General features: G+C 32.5%; 1 protein-coding gene across 1 annotated transcript in view; it reads right to left on the bottom strand.

Moving 5' to 3' along the window:
* LOC140434382 (uncharacterized) overlaps positions 1–26,360 on the bottom strand; it is a 340,257-nt gene that overhangs the window by 39,577 nt on the left and 274,320 nt on the right. The window contains exons 6-7 of the mRNA XM_072522574.1: positions 24,565–24,782; positions 4,463–4,588 (exon numbers count right to left, since the gene is read on the bottom strand). Of these exons, the coding sequence (XP_072378675.1) occupies positions 4,463–4,588; positions 24,565–24,782 (344 nt within the window). The remainder of the gene's footprint in view (positions 1–4,462; positions 4,589–24,564; positions 24,783–26,360) is intronic.

Here is a 26,360-nt window from a genome sequence, read left to right as displayed (position 1 = left end):
TAATGGATCCTATTCGGCACAATAATTTCATCAGAAATTTTAAGAACACCATATATAAATAGTAGGTTATTACTCAAGCCAGGCGTAATAAAAGTAACCTTGACAGACGTTTATGAGGAGAGCTTTTTCAATACTCGCGAACAAAAGAAAAACAAACAGTGAAAAAGCTTATTGTCATTCTAGACGCATTCGGCAGGCTTTTATGGCCACTCTTTGATAAATAATAAATTATGTATGGTATGAGAGAAACGGCGTATGTTATTATTTACAATCATGATTATGAAAATTGGGGAAAAATACATATTGGTTTTAAGAAGAAAGTTTTTTTCGAACTGGAGGTTTTATTACGCGTATAAAGAAGTATAAAGAGCAATAAAGAGCGCAAAAAATAATGGCAATAAAAATGTTAGGAATTCAAATAAGAACAAAAGTATCTAACAAAACAGAGGGCTGCAAAATAGGTTTTAAAAAAGGATAATTTTTCTACAAAAATATTTATATTACCTTAAAGCTACGATAAAAGCAAAAAATTAAATTGTGTTGTTTCGTTGGCTTCCTTTTTAAATTGCCGTAACTCAATTTCTAACGTTGTAAATTAAAGTTAAGAAACGTACATTAATCCCTATTAACAGGGTTGCGTTAGATCGCCACTTTTGTTTAACTTATATTCTGAAGAAATTTTCAAAAATACGCTCAATAACAACAAAACGGAAGTTAACGTTAACGAAAAATTAATCAACAATTACGATATATATCTACTACGATATGTATCTAAGAAGATCTATAACATCTAATCGAAAGCTTAAGTATGAATAGTGCTGAGATGGGAATTACTGTAAATGATAAAAAAATGAAATATACGCTTATTACAAAAAGACCACAAAATATACACCACATATTGATAATTAATGGTAACGTGATAGAACGAGTTATAAAAAAATCTTAGTACTTGGGAGCTTTGATCAATGAAACCAATGATCACATTGCAGAATTAAACCAGCGAATAGACATTGGCAGATCAGCATTTATACGAATGAAACCACTTCTAACGGACAGAAAACTTAATTTGGAAATCAGACTGCGTACCATTCGATGTTATATATTTTCAAGATTATTATATGGAGCTGAATCAACCAAGATCTGAAAATAATTGAAAATATTTACTGGAATCAGACAGCAAATCTCAGAGTTGAAGGTGAACACACTGACTATGTAAAAATCATGCGTGGAGTGAGGTAAGACTGTATTTTGTCTCCTTTAATTTTCAATCTATACTCTGAAAGAATATTTATCGAAGCTTTGCACGAAACTGAAAAAGGTATTCTACTAAATGGTTACCAACTAAACAACATCAGATATGCAGATGACACCATAGTATTTGCGGACAACTTAGAAGACCTACAAGTTCTTATGAACAAAATCACGTATTACAATCAACAATATGGACTCGATATAAACGTCAAGAAGACAAAGCTTATGATAATTAGCAAGAAAAGGATAACAGAAGGTCAACTCTACGTCAACCAATCCCCTGTAGAAAGAGTGATGCACTACCTCGGCACCATAATAAATGACGAATGGACCAACAACCAGGAGATTAGAGCAAGCATCGGAAAAGCTAGATCCACCTTCAATCGGATGGGGGCCTTCTTCAAGAGTCGCAACCTCTTTCTTGATACAAAAGTAAGAATGCTGCAATGCTACGTCTTCTCTGTTCTTTTTTATGGTGTTAAATCGTGGACCTTGAACGAAGATATGTGCAGAAAACTGGAAGCATTTGAGATGTGGCTATATCAGAGAATACTTAAGATCTCGTGGACTGACCGAGATACAAATGAGGAGGTCCTCAGAAGAATGGATAAGAACCGAGAGGTACTGACCACCATCAAATCTCGAAAGTTACAATTCTTACAATTCTTCACATCAAGAAGAAGAATATGGAGTTAAGACTTAGACATTAAAAAAATGATATTAAAAAAATTTAGGCTTTAATATCATTACTGACAGAATTACAAAGAAGTACTGGAGAGGGTTGGTAGAGAAACAGAACACATCAAAACTATACAAACCAGAAAACTGGATACCTAGGCCACGTGACGAGGGGATCGAAATATGAAATTTTGAGTCTTATAATACAGGGAAAGATTCAAGGAAGAAGATCTGTTAATCTTCTTCCCTGATCGATTGATTTGTTTAGAGCAGCAAGTTCAAAAATAAAAATAGCTATTATAATTGCCAACCTCGCTCTAAAGGAAGGCGGCACTCTCTACGAAGAAGAACGTATATTCCTCTTTTTTGTTGTTTTAACACGACCATGATTCTCTGATTTTTTCATTTTGCTAACACAATAATGTCTTAACAAGAAAGTTACTTTGAAGCGTTCATACTATTGTAATGTTTTTAATATCGACATTTCAGTTTACTCTTGATACAATTTCTGTTTTCTTCTGTTTATTACAAAGTTGCACTATTGTGTTATTTAATATTTTTGTGACTACTTAGTACAATCTACAAGATTCTACATGATTCTCTTGCGTCGTTATTGGTACATTGTGTTCGTTTTTCCTTCCAGTAGGGGAAATGTGTCTATGATGACCCTATATGCAGAACACGATGTGCAGACCAAAAGAAGACTATGGAGGGAAAATCCTTACATAAAGCCATCCATATGGCACAAGATCGCAGCCAATGGAGACAGCAAGCTTATAATATTTAAAGTATTATCACGCCCTAAGAAGGGCCCAAGGAATGAGGAGAAGGATATATAATATCTTTATATATATATATATATATATATATATATATATATATATATATATTGAAATGATATGAATATAGGAGAAAGAAAAATAGTGTTTAAAGAAAATAATTTATAAGTTACACACTAGATAATGTTAGATATAAAAAAATATTTGGATATATTAATAAGTTATATACTAGAGAATTTTATAAAAATTATTTATATGAGGGTATTCTTAAGAAATTAGCATATAATAAATGTAAAAAGTTTTATTTTAATAATTATAATATTGTAAATATATTTAAGTGAGCCATGTGATTAGGCAACCAAATATACCTACTCGGAATAAATGACATTTAGAGAAATTAATAATTTGCGAATGTGAAATAGGGTTATATGTTGTTTAAAATGTGTAGTTTATTAAATTAGAGTGTTACTTACTGATTTAAGTTTATATTCTGATCTGAAAAGCCTAAATGTCGATAAAATTCTCGATAGAAAAGTAAGGAATTCTCTAGATCACCGAAGATAACCTGTTTGCGAAATAGATTATTCCAGAAAATTCAGATATGTAGGAAATGGAACAAATCGAATAGGATTTCTTGCCAGATGGTTCTGGAATATTGAAAAGGTATAAATACTCGGTGATTTGGATTCAAAATGGCCAGTCAGTTAGTAAGAAAGTTAGTTACAGTTATAAAGTCAGTCGGTCTATTTTCAAGATAGTTCAAGATAGAATACAGTCAATCAGTTGGTGAAATGTTCAATATAGTGAGTTCAATGAAGATTAAGAAACAGAATAAAGATAATATTATTGAAGATTAAAAATTATGTTATGTATAAATGGTGATTGGATAATGGAAGGAAGTATTAATTGAAAATTAAAATTATATAATATATTTGGTGATTGGATATTGGTATATTGAAAAGAAGAATAAATATAAATGCTGTTAAGATGAAAAATATTTTAAATTGGTGGAAGCTGATAATTGGAAAAAGTAATTTCACAAAAACAAGGATAACCGAAGCTGAGAACGAAGACATTGAGTGGTGATTAAAATCTTTATTTTGGAGAACATTTTCATTTAGGCATTCAGTGAAAGAAAGGTACAAAATTTTGTTAATATAATTTAGTTAGTATCATAAGAATTTTAATTTTAAAGATAGTTTGTTTAAAATTTACATTATCTATATAATTTAATTAGTTTTATAAGAATTTTAATTTAAAGATAGTTTATTTTAAATTTTACATTGGTTATGTTAGATACATATGTGTATTTCATAATAGATATAATAAAGATAATTTCAAAAAGTGCTTACAAACTAATTCTTTGAGAACCGCGATAAAAACCCTATATATATTATTAAAAACACTCCTTGCTCATCATTCACAAATAATATATCATAACCATATACATATATATATATATATATATATATATATATATATATATATATATATATATATATATATATATATATATATATATATATATATAAATCTCATGTCACGATGTTTGTTTACGCTAATATTCGAAACCATTGAACCGATTGCAATGAAATTTTGTGAAAGTGAATTGTTTGGTCCAACTTTAAGATAATTTTATAGTACGCAAAATTCTGATCATAACTTCAATTACGTGTTGTGTATTTTTTAAATTGTACAATTGCACATATATATCCTTAAATATTTATTAAAAAGATTTTCATATCATTACTTACAATTTCTTCTCTCAAAAATTCTTCGATAGATGAAGTCACCCCCTTTTCATCTCCTGTCCAAAATATGTATTTCGCCACATCCATCGGCGAATATCGGATGCCGGCGGTTGTCTCACCCTTATCACTCTTAAAAACAAGACAAAAAGAATTGGTAAACACGTAAATAAGTAATTTTTAATCTACATTTTTAATATCATTCTTGATATAAACAGGTCAACTTTTTGATTATTTTCAAAATTAATGAAAAGTTTTAAAAATATTCCCTTTTGAATAAAACATTAGGTGTTTCTAAATAAAAATTTCAATCAATTCACATACACGAAATACGTTACAGCCATTCTTTTAGCTTTTTAAATATTATGCTTTTTGAGGTTACACATTTAAATATTCATTTAATTTTCACAGTTTATTCAAATCGTAACTTTCAGAGTATTGTAATCATTTTAATGGCAATCTGCTTTGAGGGACTGCAATAAAGTAATCAAATATTTGAGAACATCTGAAATTCTAAACGTTGAGATAGAATTATATCGAAAAACAATTAAATAATTCAAATCTAGAACCAAATAATAAAAAAATCCTTAAGAACAAAAAATTAATTGCAGAAATGTAAAAAGTTTCAATATACCTACTAAAATAATTGTCAAAATAAATAGCTGTTTGATATGCGCTATCACAAACAAATAATTCCAAAGGTGTTGTGCCTCAAATTTCGCCTGCAAATTTGAACTTTTTAGTTTGATCATCATCATCATAATCCAGCCTTTATTTATCATGTCCACTGCTGGACATAGGCCTCTCTTAAATTCCTCCATTCTTTCCGATTTTGTGCTCTTTGTTGCCAATTTTTCGTGATACGATTGATGTCGTCAGCCCAACGTGTAGGTGGTCTTCCTCTACTACGTTTGTCTGCTCTTGGCCTCCAATGTGTAATTTTGCTCGTCCATCGTGAGTCATGCAATCTTGGTACATGGCCTGCCCAATTCCATTTTAGTTCCGCTATGCGTTCCACAACATCAGCAATACTCGTCCTTCTTCAGAGATCTTCGTTTCTTATTCGGTCCCGCAACGTCACTCCCAGCATAGACCGTTCCATTCGTGTCTGTGGCACTCTCAATTTTGAAGCCGTACTCTTGGTTAGAGTCATAGTTTCCGCCCCATAGGTCATGACCGGTACTACGCATTGGTCAAATACTTTTCTTTTTCTTTTGAGGCTAATTGGTATGTTGGCCCTAAGTGTGTCTCGCAGTTTTCCAAAGGCTGCCCACGCTAAAGTAATTCGTCTTTGGATTTCGCATGTTTGGTTATCCCTGCTGATTCTTATTTAGTGCCCAAATACGTTTATTTTCCACCAGGTCTACCACTTTGTTTTGAATAGTTAAATGGTTGTTGTTATTACTAAATTATCTGTGATAAGGACAATGTCATCTGCGAAACGGAGATGGTTTAGTTTTTCGCCGTCTATTGTTACTCCTCTGTGGTCCCAATTGACCATCTTAAAGGCATACTCTAATGCCGTTATGAATAATTTCGGTAACAATGTGTCTCCTTGCCGTATCCCACGTTTTATTCTTATTGGTCGGTTTTATCGTGGATTTTAACAGTCATAGTGGCATTTTTGTAAATATTGTAAATAAGTTCATTATACCTATGGTCAATTCTGCTGTCATTCATTGCTTCTATAAGACTGTCTATTTCGATCGTGTCGAACGCTTTATGAAAATCTATGAAAGTGAGGACAAGTGGTTCTATAGATTTTTCAATGAGCGTATTTACTGTATGAAGGTGATCATTGGTACCATAATTTGATCGGAATCCTGTCTACTTTTCGGTTGGTAGACATCTATTTTTTTCTCCAATCTTAATGTCACTAATCTAATGAAGAGCTTGTATATGTGGTTTAACAGGCTAATAGGTCTATAATTCTCTAGGTCTGTTCTATCTTCTTTTTTTATGTAAAATGATGGTTATAGCATTGTTCCATTCTTTGGGCACCTCTTTTTGTTGCAAACATAGATTAAATAGTTTCCTTAATTGCTTTAATAGCATATTTACGATAGCTTCTATTACAATTGCATCCTCTCCTGGGGTTTGTTATTTTTCATTTTTCTTAACGCTTGTCGAATCTCATCTATCTTTATTTCTGGCATCAGTTCGGAACCTTGATTCATGATCTTCTTTGAAATGGCTGTTTGTATTTCTGTTTGATCTTCTCGTCTACTTCCATATAATTCATCTTAGAATTCTTCGACGACCTTATTAACTCGTCTCTACGTGATATTATTTTATTTTGCTTGTTTCTTAATTTATGAATTTCGCATTTCCAATTCGTTAGCTTTCTACGTCGAATTTTTAAGCTGTTATTTTCCTGTATAATACGTTTAATATTATCGGATTTAAATTTTCTTAAATCTCTTCTGATTGTCTTTGAAACAGTTTTATTCATTTCTCTTAGAGTGTGGCTGTCTGCATTCTTATTGTTTCTCATTTGTCTTCTTTGATCTAGCAGCATTTCAATATATGGACTTATTTTACTATCTGATTTTCTTTTAGGGCAGTGCACTCGGTGACTTTCTTGTAAGGCATTTATAATGCAATTATTCAAGTCGTTAAGATCGTTTTCGGAGGTTTTATGCAGTAGTAGATTATTATTTATTAGTATTTGCCTGATATTGGTTGATATCTAATAGGGGTGTCCAGATACCAGGAGATTTATTTTTAATCATTATGTTTCTTTCTCTTTTTGTGTTGATTTGGACTTTCGCTCGGATCATTCTGTGGTCACTGCTTGTAGTGAACTTGTTAAGTACTGTTACACCTTTAATTATTTGTTTTTTGTCACTTATGATGTAGTCGATATCGTTCCTTGTTCTACCGTTTGGACTTTCTTAGGTCTATCTTCTGTGCATTTTTCTGTAAAAGAAGCTGTTCACTTTGAATAAATTATTGTGGAGTAGGAATCCTAGTAGCGTTTGTCCTCGGTTATTTCTTCCTGTGGAACCGAATTTTTCGTAGGATGTTTCTAGCGCGGCTTCTTTTACACCTATTTTTGCGTTAAAATCGCCACATAAAGTTATAAATTGAATACGAGAATCATTATGCGCAGTATCGTCATAAAATATTTCGATTACTTCGTCTGTATGGACTGTTGTTGGAGCGTATCCTTGGATAATTTTGAGTTGATATCTATTGTTCAACTTCAGAATAAGATATGCCACTCTAGATGATATACTTTGGATGTTTATTATCTTGTTCGCGTGGTTTCTATAGACAAAGAAACCAATGCCTCCAACTGATGTAGTTTCAGGGCTAGTCTGATAGAATATATGCCCTGATTTCAGTGTTTTTAAAGTTTCATCTCTCTTTCTAACTTCGCTGATACCTATGATATCCCATTTAATTTTATTCATTTCAGTTTCCATTTCTGTGAATCTCCCCTCGGATAGTAGACTTCTGGTATTGTATGTACTAACGTAAAGAGTTATGGGGTTTTTAGGTTTCCGTATAGACAACTTTTTGTCCCCCCCAGAATCCTTGGGACAGACTGAATCAGTGCGAGATTTTGAACGCATCCTACTCACCTGGGGTAAATCTGTATTTGTTTTAAAACCTGACATCGCGAAACAGACGAGTTGGTAAGTGTTCGCAGTATCACAGCCGATTAAATCAACTTGATTGCCGCCTGCAACTTTGTGGTACCACACCTGTCAAGAATTGTATTCCTCAGCCACGGGCCACTAATGACATAGCTGCTGACCTGTGTCGTGTCCTTAGTTGATCCACGGGTATTTATTTGGCTAAGCCTTATTCGCACCTGTCCTGCATATCTACAGGAACTTCCCAATCAGCCATTGGGACGCGCCTTGTCGGGGTTGAGGGCTCCCCCGGTCAGGTTCAGAGTCTCTCCTTTACGCAAGTTTTTTTTTAGTAAACTTATCAGTTTACAGCGAATTAATATTAGGTATAACAAATTAGCAGTACTTAAAAAAATTGTATGTTCTTTATGTAACTCGACAACCCATATAAACTTAATAAAAAGCAATTTAAAGAATAAATAAAATATAAATAATAGTAATTAGAGCGTCGAGATTAGTAGGTCTATAGCTTGATTGACCGTTCTGATCCATCTTTTATTGTCAATTAATTTTTGCATCCAAATTATGCCGTTCAGTACCTTTAGACTCGTTTCTACATTTGGTTTTTACCTTGTTTTGGGTCTACTCTACTCTGACATCCTCCCATTGGACTTGATAGTACCTTTTTCAATAGTCTGCTCTTTGGCGTACTCTAAATATGACCTAACCATCTTACTCGCTGTGTTTTCATTACTTCTAGTATGCTGGGCTCCCCAAATAAATCTTCCATGTCCTTATTTGTCTTTTTAATTCAATGATTGGTCTATATTTTTGTCCAAATCTTTTCTTTAGAAATTATCGTTCGTATATCTGCATCGATTTTTGTTGTTATTTAATTATTGGTAAATTATTAGACTTGAGGAGTGACGTTAATCTTCAATAACGCAATTCTGTCTGATATTGGCATAAATCCTATCACTGCTTAAGATACTTCCGTTTTATTTAACAATTACTTCTATCACTTTTCTATCACTTCTATCCCTTTTTACTAAAAAGGGCCTTCATTATAGCCATATTAAAACCAGGAAAGGCAAATGATCAGCCTCACAACTACCGACCGATTGCACTGCTGAGCTGTGTCTATAAACTGTTGGAACGATTAATCTACAACAGAATTAGTAAAAACATATTTGAATTGATACCTATTGAGCAAGCAGGGTTCAGACCTAACCGCAGCTGCACAGATCAGATCCTATCCCTAACAACACATATTGAAGCAGGTTTTCAAAGAAAGCAAAAAACATCCGTTGCTTTCATTGACCTGTCAGCTGCATACGATACCGTCTGGAGACAAGGACTAATCTGCAAACTAATCCGTGCCATCCCGTGTCAAAAGATAACTAGACTCATTGATAGCATGCTCACCGACAGACCTTTCCAAGTCACAATGGGCAACTCTAAAAGTGCCCAAATGAAGCTCAGCAATGGACTGCCACAGGGATCTGTTTTGGCACCCTTACTGTTTAATTTATACACCGCGGACCTACCTAGGACAAATTCGCAGAAATTTGGCTACGCTGACGACTGGGCCATTGCAGCAAGACATAATAACATGGCAGTTACAGAAACAATACTAACGGATGACCTTGCCATTATGGGAGAATACTTTCGCAAATGGAGGCCACGGCCTAATGAACCGAACTAAACTAAACCGAAGTGTGCTGTTTCCATCTAAATAATGCCCAAGGCAACAAAAAACTGTCCGTTCACTTTGAAGACAGACTACTAACTCATAACTCAACACCAAAATATCTTGGAGTGACTCTTGACAGAACTTTAAGTTTTAAAGAACACCTACAAAGAACGGCAGCAAAACTGAAAACGCGAATTAATATAATCCAAAAGCTATGTGGTACCACATAGGGGTCCTCAGCCTCCGTACTCAGATCATCTGCTATCGGACTTGTATACTCGACAGCTGAATATGCTTCCTCAGTATGGCTCAATAGCAAACACACAAAGATTATTGACACCCAATTAAACCAGACAATGCGAATGATATCAGGTACAATTAGACCAACATCCAACTATTGGCTTCCCATCCTGAGTCACATTCCACCGCCGAAACTACGAAGAAATCACTCCCTTCTCAGAGAATATCGAAAAATCCAGTCTAACCATCAACTACCCATCCACCATGATAAGCTTGATATCGAAATGAACAGACTGCGCTCCAGACATCCTGTCATGTTAAGGGCCACCTCCTTACATCAGGAACATTTCTACCTCACCAACGCTTGGAGAAGACAATGGGAGCGCGACTCACCACAGGAAGCACAGCAAATGGCCTGTATCGATCAGAAACCGCCAGGCTTTGAACTGACCCGGAGTACATGGACAACGCTAAACAGAACAAGAAGCGGTAGATGTGCTGACAGCTTACATAAATGGGGAAAAGCCCTTACTCCGGAGTGTGACTGTGGTGAGCAACGACAGACCGTCCGTCACATTGTTGAAGAATGCCCCCGAAGGCGGTTCCCTGGAGTTTTTGACGAGTTCCTGAATGCGACCGAAAATGTTTTAGACTATATTAATGCATTAGATGTTCGTTTGTAATACTCCATGTAATGTTTTATATTGCTTTTTAAAAATGTGTTCTTATTGTATGCCATACGATAAATAAATAAATAAATAAAATTCCCTTTTTACTATTATCGCTACGCCATTTCTGTTTCTTGTTGTGTCATCTCCCGAATAATAAATATGGTGTGCATCTATAACTTATGCTCCAGAATTTGGCCATCGAACTTCTCTGCATCATAAAATATCTGCTTCGAATGTTCCATGTACCCATCATTTTCAAATTTGCGACATTATGGGCTGACTTACTCTTATTACCCTCTGCCCACTAAAGGGGTACCCGGGGCTGTGGGACGTTTCTTTGAGATTTTCAGCAAACTAATCTATTTAAAAATGAATTAAAAACATGTTTAGTCCAATAATAGTGCATTTGTAACTTAAATAATTACTTTTATATAAAAAGAAATTCTGGTCATTGATCATTGACAGTTTTCAATGGTACTTTATGGTGCTTTGTTTTTTGTATAATTTTGTATGTAATATATACCAGACTTAAACTAATGTTATCTTTTGTGTAGTAATTGACTTGTTTGGTAATACTGTGTGATTATATTGGATGATTATTTGTTTTATTACTATCAAGATCTTATATTATTTCGATATTATTGTAATAGTTAGTACTTTTGTACAAATATTTATTTTTATTGTGTACATATTTACTATTTCAACAAATCGTTTCAATAAAAATTAAATAATATTCCTAAAACCTCCAATTTCAAATAGTTTTTTCTCCCTTAGGTCATTTTGCTTGTTAGCCAACTAACCTTGAATAATATCTGACGGATATTATATCGGAAAAGTTGATTTTGATGAAAGGAAAAAGAAGTAACTAACAAGAAGGTCAGTAAGGATGATTGCTAAAATGAGGGCAAGGCTGATTTCCGCACAGTTATTTTTAGAATGAATTGGACGAAATCGGCCGAATATTCCAAAATGTACGTCATTCAAATAATTTTTTGTGTATCGTTATGGTACTAAAAATATAAGTAACATGTTATGCAAACACTACCTACGGAGGAAGCTAAGCTACCTGAGGAAAGGAATGCCAAAAGTTTAGAACGTTTTATGAATTTGAATATAATTACCAAAAAAAAAACAAAAAAAAATTATTGAGTTTTATAATTCATATTATTTGGATAATTTTAATTACAGTCACTAAATTATTAATTAGATTTTAGTATATCTTAGGGGTCTTATTTGAGTATAAGTATAATAAAATAAATAAAATTTAAATATTTTCAATAAAATCAAATCTAATGTTAGAATACCTTGAAAAATTATTACGGGTATAAAAATAAATCAATTAGACATTTCATTTTTATCCTATCTTGACAAATTGAACAGCGCAGCCTAAATTAAACTAACTTTTAAAACAGATATTTTGTTATAAATAAGTAACAAATAAAATTATTACAAATTAAAACAAAAAGAGAAATAAAACGATTTCTACTTAGCGAAACCGAATTCAAATCTTAACCACTGTGTTTCCTAAAATTTGCGAAACAAACAGCTGGATAAATTACTCGGCAAGGGAATCTAAAATTGCATTCCACAAGCCGTTCATCCTGGTCAAAATTCGTAGTGAATTCAGTTTCTGGTACTTCAAACGAAGTAAATAACAAAACAGAATGACGGTATTAGATTTTTGTTTTGATACAGTGCAGCAACAACCGTTGATACGTATTTCGACCTTCTTAGGTCTCTTCAGAACGGTATAGTCACTGCTCTGAACCAAAACAAAAATCTCTCCCGTCCTAGACAATAGTTATTAAAATAACTATATACGGATGGCGTAGTATCAGCGGTTGTTACTGCACTGTATCAAAACAAAAATCTAATACCGTCATTCTGTTTTGTTATTTACTTCGTTTGAAGTACCAGAAACTGAATTCACTACGAATTTTGACCAGGATGAACGGCTTGTGGAATGCAATTTTAGATTCCATTGCCGAGTAATTTATCCAGCTGTTTGTTTCGTAAATTTTAGGAAACACAGTGGTTAAGATTTGAATTCGGTTTCGCTAAGTAGAAATCGTTTGATTTCTCTTTTTGTTTTTAGATGGCGTAGTTACTTCATATATAGTTATTTTAATAACTATTGTCTAAGACGGGAGAGATTTTTGTTTTGGTTCAGAGCAGTGACTATACCGTTCTGAAGAGACCTAAGAAGGTCGAAATACGTATCAGCGGTTATTGCTGCACTGTATCAAAACAAAAATCTAATAACGTCATTCTGTTCTGTAATACAAATTACTTTGGTTTTATTGATCCGTTTTTTCTCGAATTTTGTTCTCGATGAAACTTTAAATTTTTTAAGGTCTAAAATGTTTCTGATGTTCTTTCGTCAAATTCTTTAGCTAAACTCTTTTCTTTTGTTCTTCTTACACGGAATCTAGATCAAACGTTCTATCAAGCCTTTCTATCTCTTTTGGCTGCCAAAAATCTCCTTGTCTATGATTCTTTTGATGAATAATAACTTATTTGTACTTACAAATATTGTAAAACTTAACTACTGCAAATTCTCCCAATCATTATTCATAAACCAGATGTGCTACCAGTTTTTTTACACTTAGTCACCCTGACTGTGTCAAGGGTAATCCAGCCGAAGTAATAAATAAAAAACTTAAAAAAGGTGAAGTCATTGCAAGAGAAAATGAAAGAGGAATATGTGTCCTCAAGTGGCATGACAAAAAAGATATTTTAGTTTTATCTAACTGGAATTAATATTTAGAAACCGAAAATGGTAAATGATTACAATTCAGGTAAAAGTTCCATTGATTTATCCGATCAGATGTCGAGTTACAGTACGGCGCTGTACCCATTTCATCTACAAGGAGGCCGAATAGACCAACATATCCATAAATGATTTTCGATATGCAGTTATTGAAGAATTGTTAAAATTTGAAGGCGGCCAGTTTTATATATACGTACATGTCGTGCAAAAGTAAACCTCAATGCTCACGTATTTACAAAATGGGACTGTAAGGCATGGAAAAATAGACGGTACTGCAAGGGATGTTACAAGAGAAAACAGGATGGAGTGATAGATAAAAATAAAGTCAAGAAAGTAATAACGTACTGGGCCCAGTGCGAAAATAGTCCTACGTTTTATCTGGAATGTTTCAATTTATTTCACAAAACTCATTAATTTCTATAAAATAAATGTATGCACATACCTATAATAGATATGTATTTCTATAGCTTATTTGTTTAATACATTTTTTTATCAATTGTAGGTATTCTTATTTCTATACTTAATGAAAGACCTCAAGTTAGTTTTTACACCAGATTTTTCTAATCGGAATTGCTACACAGAACCTGGTTTAACATTCTATATTGCAGGGCCATAGCGGACATATTCCTATGTTAAAACCGCATAAAATCGTGTCCTCGCGGCCGGATGATGGATGATGGAAAATTTAAAGTCAAGAGGACACCGGTGTCCGCGGTGGCCCAGACGGCGAATTTCAAATCGGACACACGTATCCGCCGTGGCGCTTAACCTGATAAGCTATATTTTTATTAATTTTTTTTTCTAAATACTTACTTTTTGAGTTATTTGTATAAAAACCGTCTAAAAACGTGGTGTAATTTTAACAAACCAACAACTCACAAAAACCTCAAAAAGGTATTTACTTGAATACCTTTGTGGTGAGAAAACTCTGTAGAGTAATAGTTGCTTGGAATTAGTCAATTATCCATTCCTTGAGTTATTTTTAACGTATATTTTTTCATCCCCGAGAAGGGGTGGCTTTCACCACTCAAGTAAAACTAAGCCTTGGTTCGAGTCCAAAAGAAAAGTAGAGCGTAAGAGGAACCTAAATCAAATTTTTTATACAAATCCATCCTGACGAGGAAAATTACACTCTAAAACGGTCAATTACTATAGTACAACACTAGTTTGTACTATAAATCTTTGGCAAAATATAACTTGTAGAGCAGGTTTTTATTTATATCTAGATTCTTTAAACAATCCAGATGCAGTTAACACTTCTTGGAATTCTTGTTTCAATATTTGTTGTTATGTTGTTGGAATATTATTTTCCTAAATACCAAAAAACAAAGTTAAAAATAAGAAAGCGGCTTTAATTTGGGTACCTTCACATACATTTATTTACGGAAATAAAAAAGCAGACCAACTGGCTAACAAAAGTCGAATGAACTCAAAACATCCTGCAAAATTGAAGACATATCCGTACACCGATCTAAAAAACCTGGTTAAAATCCACTGTAATAATACTTGGCAAAATTATTGGAAAAATTAGGTACTAAATTAAATGTAATTTGCCTAAAAATAACTAATGTTCTGGGGACTCCTTTAAACAGAAGAAACCAAGTCATTATTAATCGGTTAAGAATTGGTCATACTGCCTTAACACATAAATACCTAATAACAAAAGAACCACTACCTATCTGCTCCAGCTGCTCTAACCCACTGACTGTGAAACACATCCTGCTTGATTGTCATCAATTCAAGGAAAAAAAAAAGATATCACGGATTCACAGATGATGATATCAAGACAGTTCTCACCAAAAAATTTCGACAGTGTTAAGCTATTTAAAAGACATCAAGTTATCCAATTTTATTTCATGTATTTGTTATATCCACTAATAACCCTGCGCAGTTGATGTGGTTTTGTGTTTAAATAAAAAAAAAAGTTAAAAATAACCTTAAATAAACCTTGCGTTTTATAAAATTTCCAAATCTACATAGTAATTCGTTTAAATTGCATAATAATTATGTCAATAACGGCAGACAAACATTGATTTATTCTGGATATCATCTGGAAATAATTTTAAAAGACCTATTATCTACAAATAATAACTCCGGCCGCATGTTTTGCCACCGCAATATTAATTTACCCCTTGGGTGTTTGAATTAATTAAGCTATAAATTCTATTTCTAAATCAAATTCCGATTTCATGATGATTTTCATTTTGTGGACGTACATTGGTGACCAAAACGAGGAATCATTTCAATTTTAAATTTCAATTAAATAATTGTTGTTTAATGGTATTTAATAACGGATTTAGAATTTTAAATATAAGCAAAGCATATTTGATCGCAACGGAGCCTTTGTTAAATAAGGGAGAACAGAAATAAATTGAAAAGTACAATAATTCTAAATAATGTATTAAGTATTTTCATTTCCTCCCTAATTTGTACAATTTTTAAATTTTTTTTGATTTTTCAGAAAGATATTTATATTTATGATATATTGCTATATATATATTATATTTATTTTGCTCGAAATTTAACTTTGCTTGTTAATACTTTGGTATATGGTCGTGTAAATTTTATTTATAACGGTAAGCAAGATTATTCTTCTCCAATTTCTACAGTGTAAGGTCGCACTTTTTAGGAGGTTTGATAATGTGGCCTTTTTTCTATCCTACTGTAATGCAGTTTGTTTTTCAAACCTCTGTGATTATGGGAAGCAAAAATTTAGCAGTTAGGTGCGCAACAGCTTTTAGATATTCGGCAGCAATGTTGTCGGTTTCTGGGGACCTATTGTTTCTCAAAAATTTAGCGTCCAATCTAACTCATTTATATTGACAATTCAGACACAAATTATACATTTTAAAGTAGACGGCTTTAAAGTGATAATGCAAACATTGCTATAGCATCTACTTTAAAATGCCACAGGAAAATAGTTTCAGAACAATATCATGTTATTATCTAAACAAAATTCAAGTAATAATTTTCCAATATTGTTGATTTTGTCCACTCCATATGGACCTATAACATCATTCTATTTTTCTACTTCTTTTCCTACTGGAGTATTTAAATCTCCTGTGATTACTATTTTTGCTGTGAAATAATTTATTACTTCTTACAATTTGTCCCAGAACTCTTTTTTTTGTTTTTTTTTTTGAATTTTTATTAGATCTATAGCATATAATTAGGTTTTTAGTTGCTTCCTTTGTGCCCATCTATATCAACTTCAACTAGAGGCTGATTAAAATATATCCAATTTCATACTATTGAAAATATTTTTCTTTACCATGCACGCGATCCCTACCTGAGCTCTCTTTTTCTCTTCTACTCCACTGTATATTAGTAAGTTTCCATTTTCCGTAGTCGTGATTCCTCTTTCTTTTCTTTTTGTTTCTGTTATAGCTACTAATTACTTGTTATAGAAAACGACATCATCGAAACAGTGAACGAATTTGTATACCTGTTAACAATTAAAATATTACTACTGCACAGATAAATCGCAGAATTTGCATGGCCATTATATGCTATTTTGGGCTCAATCTCCTCCTTAAATCCACACTTATATCAAGAAATACAAAAATAAAATTCTACAAAACAATAATATGTCCTGTCCTAATATATGTTTCAGAGACCTGGACTTTAACAAAAAGGAATAAAAACATGTTAGGATGCTTCGAAAGAAAAGTACCAAGGCAAAGCTATGGAGCAGTGAATGACAATGGAGTGTGGAAAAGACGATACAGCTTTATACCAGGAATCAGATATCGTAAAACATATTAAGATATTGCGTCTAAGGTGGATAGGGCATGTAAAAACTTTCCTTGATAGACCCATTGGTCATAGAAGAAGAGGAAGATCCAGAATAGAGTTCCTTGATAACATTGATGAAGACATGAGAAATATAAGAATACGTGCTTGGAGGAAAAAGGCCATGGATAGGAATGACTGGAGAGAAACTCTTGAGGAGGAGGAAATTCTTCTGTAAAGCCTAGTTCTAGGCTTGATGATGATGATTATAGCTACTAATTCAATTTTTTTGTCTTCTATTTTTTTCTCAAGTTCTACTTCTTTCTTTTTATACCTCTTACATTTAATGTTGCCATTTGTAAATGTTCTTCTCCTTGTTTCTCATTATGCCGCCTCTTAAATGTGGTTTCTTTTTGTCTGTATTATCATCTTTATAATCACACATGTATTTATTCTGTGCTTTTTTCCATTTCCCGTTTCGTCCACGTATTTTCTTCCACTAGTTTTTTGAACTAGCTTGCACTGTATTGTTTGTAGCTTTTTCCATTATGTGTATTTTTTGGTTTCAATTCCATCTTATGTCTTCTATTATTTGCAGATATATTTCTAAGTTTTCTTTGTATTTCTATCTCTTTTAGTGTCAGGTCACATTTTATGTATACTTGTTGTTTATATGTTGTTAATTTACCTTTGGCCTTCAATACTTCTAATTTTTCTTCAAATTTATTAAATTTAATGACACACATAATATTATTAAATTTTTTTCCTCTGTTCATTTTTGTGATTAACCCCAATTTAATTACTATTTAAATGGGAATAAGCCACAATTAAAGGTTAAAATACGTTTATTGACGTTTCAATTTCCACTTCGGGAATCGTTCTCAAAATACAATTAAAAAAAAATTTACTAATGTTTGTATTTTGAGAACGATTTTCGAAGTGGAAATTGAAACGTCAATAAACGTATTTTAACCTTTAATTGTGGCTTGTTCCCATTTAAATAGTAATTAATTTAAAATGCCACAAGAAAATAGCTTCAGAACAATATTAACCCCAATTTACAAAAGAGACATCCAACTTACTTTTAAAAGCATCTTTATTGAAAGATCAAATTCTTCTCTAGGGGAAGGGCACAGGGAATATCTTAGTTAATGATCCTTAGTATAAATTTTACCGTAATCAGATTTTGTTTTAAATTTAATTTGTAATTCTTTATTAGCTGCTCTTCCGATATGATTTGGGATTTAATTAAAATACCCCAATTAAATCTAAAGGGAGGAGTTGTTGGAAGAGCAAAGGCTTTAATTTGGGATAATGAAGTAATCTTGAAGGTAAACCATGCTTTACATACAAATAATTAATTAGCATATTTTTAGAATAATTTATGTTTCATATTATTATTTAATAAGTTTCCCTAAAAAAATATAAAAAATTTTACCATATCACATTCAGGAAAAAAGGCACTTTAAGATTATGTTTTTCGCTGTTTTATATTTTATAGTATTTGTATACGGCGAAGGCGCAGGGGTAAGGACTGAACATAAATCGACTGGTCCGACGAAGACTGTAGTAATTCATTTTTTATGTTATTGAGATAATTATAAAAATATATTTACATCGTTACCAATATTTATTAATCTTTAAAATAGATATTTTTATAGCATTAAGTGATACTTTTAATAATGATCTTACAAGAGTAAAACAGATTTAAGACAGAAATATTCATAAGTGACTTTTGAATGAGTTACTATAGTATTCGATGGAGATATTTTTAAAGTAATAAATACCCGAATTATTTGTTTCTTAACTTTATTTATATAAAATACTACATTTTGAAGAAGTAACTGATCTAATTTGCAGTTTTGTATTTTAATTCAATTTTCTTCCTTTGACTCTTCTTCGCTCTCAACTGAATCATCGAGCTCGACTTTAGGAGGTACATAACTCTTTGAATTAAGATTTTTATAAAATACATGGTACATTGTGAGTATTTTGCTACTATTACACAGCCACAGTAATCCTTTTGACTTTTTTTCTTCAATTGGTAATGGTGCATCATATAGTTTCGTTGGAAATTTGATGGTAGTGGAAGGCCGTCCTCTGCATTTTCGATTATCATTTCTGTATCAGTCAGTTGTTTAAATTTAAAAAAATTAAAAATATTACTGTTCTGGCACATATACAACCGAATGCATTTTCTTTGCATTTTCGATAACAGCGTACATGCTGTCAGTCTCGTTCTGAGTGTGGCCTTTTTTCAGAAATCTATTAAAAATATCAATGTGAAAATGTGTAGCAGCAAAAGTAAATATCGATAACACAAAACGATTCCTATTTTGTCCCCCTTCTTCTTCAGGTTCCTTCTCCTATCGGAGGTTGGAAATCATCATCGCTATCTTAATTTTATTGGCCGCGCTTCTGAATAATTCTAATGAGCTGCAACCGAACCACTCTCTCAAATTTCTTAGCCAGGATATTTTGCGTCGTCCTGGGTTTCTCTTCCCTTGTATCTTCCCTTGCATAATTAATCTAAGTAATACGTACTTTTCGCCCCTTATTATATGACCCAGATATTGAATCTTTCATTTTTTTGTCCCCCACAGTTGTCTAAGTAGAACATTATTGTTTTAACACTATGTTTTGCCTTGAGATCTAAAAATTTCCAGAGGCAACTGGCAATTTCATTTGGATCACTTTTAGCCACCTGCTCATGCCAGATATAGCATGATTATTTCCAACATCATAAACTATAAAGTTATATGTAGAATATTTGCTTTTGTAGTAAAAATCGCTTACGTTAGACAAAAATTAGACTTGTATTTTTTGAGCAATTTTGCTTTTTTAGCGTCTCCAGCCATATTAAAAATAGAACAAACGGTACACTGGTTCTTTTTTGATTTAAAGTACCCAATATTAAACTATTCATTGAAAATATCTCTATAGTGGCGTGACGTGGCAACTGTAGTAATGTTATTTTTTTCACAATACTCGTTATACAATCGATACATTTTCTGGATATTTGGCCCTTCCTATTTCATTTTTATTCCCATTGGCCTCCTCATTTTCTTCCAAGCTTACTTAAATAAAACACAAAGAAGGTGAATACATAATATTTTTTCCTGCAGAATTTAAACAAACCTGTAGAACAGGTTGTCTTTTTGTATTTGCTTTCTTCTACAATAATTACAGCAATATGTTTACCTTAAAAAACAATTAAGATTTTACTTTGTTGTTATTATTTAAAATAAAGTTGATTATGAATTTACCTTCAAAAGAAGGATAAGAAATATCCATTTCAGTGTTTTTATATGCTTTATCAGCTAATTCAAATATTAATTCGCTTCTGAAACACATTATGGCAGTTATAGCAAAACTAAACTTTTGAGCATAACCTTAAACTAGCGCCGAATAGCGTACAGTCCATCTAATTTACACACCGTTGCACGTCATCGGCGTCATAGCCCGTGACGTCACATGATACTTGTGTGTTCACAAAAGTACACACAAAAGAACACAATAAAAGTGTGTTCTTTTTTAGAATCACTTTGCCGAGTACACTGGCATTACAGCCACTAGACATATTTTATTATATACGCGTAGAACTAATATTTAAAGATTTCTATTAATGTTAACTTAAAGAAATAGACAACAATATGTTTCATTTAATTTGTATAAATGCATTATAAAGCGTTTTTATGAAGAACATTTGTCAGGAACACACTGCGACTGTAATCGAACGAAGGTGAAATTTTGGCATACATTGGTAACACTTATTTGGCAGTTGCGGTGTTGACACTTTTTGTACTTTATTATTTTAAATTTTAAAGTGAATACCTCTTGTTTTATATTTTTACCTATTTAATAAAATCTGTTCTTTTTAGAACAAAAATTAGTGTGTTTTATTTCAAAAATGTCACGTAAGAATTTAAATAGTCGTTGTAAAGAGTATAATAATAATTATGTGACCTATTTGATTTAAAATGGATTCAGGATTTTTTTATACTTTGGCAACTATGTCAACTTTGATCTCTGACGTAGATAATGACGTGCAACGGTTTGTAAATTAGATGGACTGTAGTAACTCATGTTACGATACCTAATGCTATCGCCTCGGATAACAACGAAGACTATTGTAACTAAAATCGGTTATTTTTCATAAATTGGATATACTATAAAACGCGTATACGTAATATTGGTTGCATAACTATATTTACTAAGATACGATTCTTTCCTGAGGAAGAGATCATTGTTTTATTGTTTTGCGCTCGTAACTCAAACAGTTTAAAATTTGATTTACTACAGTCTTCGTTGGACCAGTCGATATGGTACTAATCCAGCAGCTAGATACCTTTCTGTGCGGTTAAAAACTATTTTATCTTATGTAAAATTTTTTGCAGAATACGCATATGTCGGTCCCTCATCTCAAAAAGTGGTACCAATTTTTATAAACAATTTTTTAAAATAAATTTTTAAATTTGAATATATTAATTTATAACTAGTCACATCATAAAAAAAGTTTATAGTTAACTTTTTACAAGATGTTTATTTCTCTAAAAGTTGCAATAAATAAAAAAGTTTGAACCTATTTTAACAATTTACTATTGAAAAAAATGGAAAAAACTTTCTTTTTCATGAAGTTAACAATCAATAAACAAATAGCTTTTACTAGTAAAATGTCCTCCTTACTAGAAATTGATTAAATTTTCAGCTAGTTTCGTCAAATAACTGCAGAATCTAGTTCAATAATGTATTAAGGATTCACGAATTGTTATACACTCATTGACACATCTGAGCATTGTTCTCATGAGGTGGTCGATATCCTGTTAAGATATCTCATTTCAGGCTACTGCAACGTTGTTAGTCTGTGGAGGGTCTAGAGGAGGTAAAGAGCTGCTAAAGTCTGTGGAGGGTGTTAAAAATTCAAGAGCTTACCATCGATCATGATCCAGACGTGTTTAATTGGAGACAGACCAGGCGATTGTCGTGACTAAGGTAAATGGTTGATGTGATGTTGATCCATGACGGATGTTTCTCTGGCAATATGGATAAAAATCGGATATTGGATAGTGTTTAGGTATGAAATAAGATACTTCCTGAATCGAACGTTGGGCTGTTATATTGCCTTTGATGAAAATTATTTCTGATATGCTACCATAAGTAATAGCACCCCGTATCATAACACCCATGATGTTGTGGACGTGGCGCTTTCTGTCAAATTGTCACGTCTTTCACCACATCGCCTTCTCACTCTTGTCCAGCTATCGTGCATCGCCACACAGAAGCGGGATTCGTTACTAAAACCCACCTCATTGCATTCCCAGTCCCATAGAATTCTTCCTCTATAACAGAGCAAACGGTTACGCCGATGTTCATCTGTGACATCTAGCACCCAAAGTGGGTAATAAGAAAAAAAGCCAAACTGTCGTATTCGGCGATATACCGTACGCATACGAACCATCCTTTCATGCTCTTTAAACCACTGATTTGCGATGGCTCGAGTACTACTGAATCTGTATCTTAGACTTAGAAGTTTTATTTAGCGATATTGTCGCCTTGTGACTCCTATAGGCCGTCCAGATCTCTTTGCTCCATTCCATCGTCCTTCCTGAGTCCACGCCCGTTCACATTGTAGTGTACTGTAGAAGAATCTTATAGAATATATATATATATATATATATATATATATATATATATATATATATATATATATATATATATATATATATATATATAAATTAGCTTGGTCTACTATGCTTTTCCATTCTTTCCTGTTTGCTGCTTTATTTTCCAATTTGGGATTTTAACTTCTTCTGTATCTTTTTAAACATCCTTCTTTCAGCTGTTTTCAGCCTTTATTTTTTCTTCTTTCCTCTTATTCCTTTCGTTAGTCGGGTAGTCTCGTGTGTTTGGAATCCTTTGGATATGTTCTAACCATGTCAGTCTTTGTGATTCTATGATCCTTACGATATTCGGTTCTCTGTATTCTCTTGTTCTATATTTGATCTTTTTATCTATATTCGATTCCATAACTTTCCTAAAAATACTTTCCTGAGAACTTTTCTCTCCCTCACTTTTAGCATGACTTGTTCGGATATGTTTATCGTTCATGTTTCACTGACATATAATGCTACAGGTCTTATCACTATCTCATATATTCTTATTTAGCCCTGTAAGATAAGTTTCTACTTCTTAATAAGTTATTTTCAGCAAAAATACAAAGATACAGTCTCCTGATAAATGACGCTCTTAGGTATTTTTCTGTTTGGTGTTTCGTTGATATACAAGTCCCGTCCTGTTAATTCCAGCTTCTTTGACGACAATTTCAAGAAGAATACTGAACAACAATGATGACGGTAGGTCTCTTGCTTCTTTTCCAAATGCTTAATTAGTACTGATCCTCCATATTTGATTATTTAAGCTGTCCCGTCTTTTCTGTCTCTTATTTTTTTTTAGTTTCTCTATTATTTCTTTTATTGCTTTTTCTTTAGACAGTCCTTCCTTTATCCGTTCTTAATGAATATTTTGCTTCAGTTCTTCTTCTTCTTCATATTCTGTTGCAGGTATTTCATTTAGAATCTCTCGAAAGTATTCTTTCCATCTGTTCAGTAGTTCTTCGTCAGAAGAAGTTTGTTTCTTTCGTAACCCTTTTTCTTAGTTTAACCACTTGATATAAGTTTCTAATTTCTCTATTTTGAAAGATTTCTTCTATGCATTTCAATTTATCTTTCTTGTATTTTCTTTTCTTTGATCTTATGATTCTGTTGGCTAGTTTTCTTTTTCGTTGTATTTTCTCTCTATCTCTCGTGTTTTTTCTTGCCCCACTTTAAGTCTTAATTTATTTTTTTTATCTCGTTCTATTTGAAGGATCTGTTGGTCCTCCTAAAAGCTTCTCTTTACATTTGATTCCTCTTAAAATCACTCTGCGGAGACAACCGGCAAATTCTATGCACTCTAGACTTTTTGAGCAATAAAAAAAAAGCTTTTCAATCAGCTACACACGAAATTTACGAATTTTACAATTAAACTGACACCCACCGTAAATTTACGAAAACTGAATGCTTCTTTATTACCAAACAATTCACGCAGCCATTACAAAAACTTAACAGGTAAACTTAATGAATTCTAATAAACATACATAGACCTTTTTTTGCCACTCAATATACAAACCTTCTACTTAATTACCTCCACCGTATCTTGTTTTATGCAAAAAAACATCTAAAATATGTATCCAAATAATAATAAAATATACAATTTATGATTTCAATTGGAAAATTTTAGTTAAAAGACAAAATGGTATAAAGTATGTAAAATATAGTATACCATTAAAATAAAAAAATTAAATAATTAAATGATAAGAACAATTACAAGCAACTATTTTTATAGGTGATTTATATTTTTAAAAGGTGTTAAAGCCTACTTACCCATGAAGTTTCGTCGGTTAACAGATTCAAATTAGAGTTAGAACGGCGTGTTTCAATTTTCCTCTGCTCTTCATCTGGAAGCGACTGTGACACACTTTTATGAATTCCCTCAGACGGAACATCCAATTCTGTTTTAATTTTCGTCTTCGGCTTATCTTTTTCGTAAGTAGTCTCGACGTTCTGGCGGACTTTTGCTACCGTCTGACCATTTTGCAAAACTGGAAAAAAGGTTGGAGATTAAAATCTTTTTAATTTAAGGAATAATATTTTTTTGTCTGCCAACCACGCTGACTGCGTATATTTGTAGGCAGTGTGACCGAAACATTATGATAAATATGGGTTAAAATTAATATTTATTTTGTGGTTATCATTACGACAGAGATCTAACCAAATAATTGGAGCATATGAAATAAAATGTAAACGAATTAACATAATTTTTATTTGGGCACCAATATAAACGACAAATAAGATATAAGCAGATAAATAAGAATAAGTATTAAACACGCAAGAACAACGTTCTCTAAGATAACGAAAATTCTATGCAAGAAAGATATTGTACTGAACTTAAAAACTAGATTTGTATGTTGCTACATATTCTCCACATTGCTATGATGTGAAACGGAAAGTTAAACTGTGGGCTAGATTCTGTGGGCTATAAAATATGAAGTATTTTTTTAATCAATGAGTTTTTTCTTGTTACTACTAACATAATGAAGCGATGAAGTATTTCTAATAAATTTGTAATTGTTCAAACATCATAATGGCTATTCTTATTTTTGAATTTGCTGCTCTAAACAAATCAATCGATCTGCATTGATACCAATCATGTAGATTCTTCAACCATGAGTTCTGCCTTCGGCCAATAGATCTTCTTCCTTGAATCTTTCCCTGTATTATGAGTCTCAAAATTTCATATTTTGGTCTCCTCATCACGTGGACTAGGTATTCCAGTTTTCTGGTTTGTATAGTTTCTTTACCAACCCTCTTCAGTACTTTTTATTTGTAAGTCTATTAGTTCATGATATTTTTAATACTCAGTATCTTTAATAGTATAACCAGAGTTCGGAAGCCTCGATTCTTTTTAAATTGCATTTTTTTAATGTCCAAGTCTCAGCTTAATATAATAATATTGAAAATATATAACAGCGAGTGGTACGCAGTCTGATCTCCAAATTAAGATTTTTACACGTTAGGAGTGGCCTCATTCGTATAAATGCTGGTCTGGCAATCTCTATTCGACTGTTTATTTCTGCAGTATCATCATTGATTTCATTGATCAAAGTTCCCAAGTACTGATATTTTTATACTTGTTCTAACTTGTTTCTCTCAGCACTATTCATACTTAAGCTTTCGGTAAGATGTTGTAGATCTTCTATACTAGTTGCTATAATCACAGTGTCGTCTGCATATCGTAAGTTGTTAATTAATTTTCCGTTAACGGTAACTCCCGCTTTGATATTATTGAGCGTGTTTTGGAAAAGTTAAACAAAAGTGGCGATAAAACACATCCTAGTCTAACTCCTCTACAGATCTTCATTTCTTCTGAGTTTTGCCCATCAATTTGGACTATGGCACTTTGGTTTCAATATAATGTTTGCACTATATTTATGATTTTACTGTCAATGCGTTTGTTCATAAGTATTGATATTAGTTTTTCATGTCTTACTTTATCGAAAGCTTTTTCGTAGTCAACAAAACACAAGTCCAGATCAACGTTTACATCCCGAAATCGCTGAATTAATATGTTGATGGCAAATAGTCCTTCTCGAGTGCCCATTCCATTTCGGAATCCGAAC

The sequence above is a fragment of the Diabrotica undecimpunctata genome, chromosome 2 (assembly GCF_040954645.1).
Source record: "Diabrotica undecimpunctata isolate CICGRU chromosome 2, icDiaUnde3, whole genome shotgun sequence".
NCBI classification, from domain to species: Eukaryota; Metazoa; Arthropoda; class Insecta; order Coleoptera; family Chrysomelidae; genus Diabrotica; species Diabrotica undecimpunctata.
The sequence above is the reverse complement of the archived record's forward strand: the minus strand, read 5'-3'. Positions and strand labels throughout refer to the sequence as shown.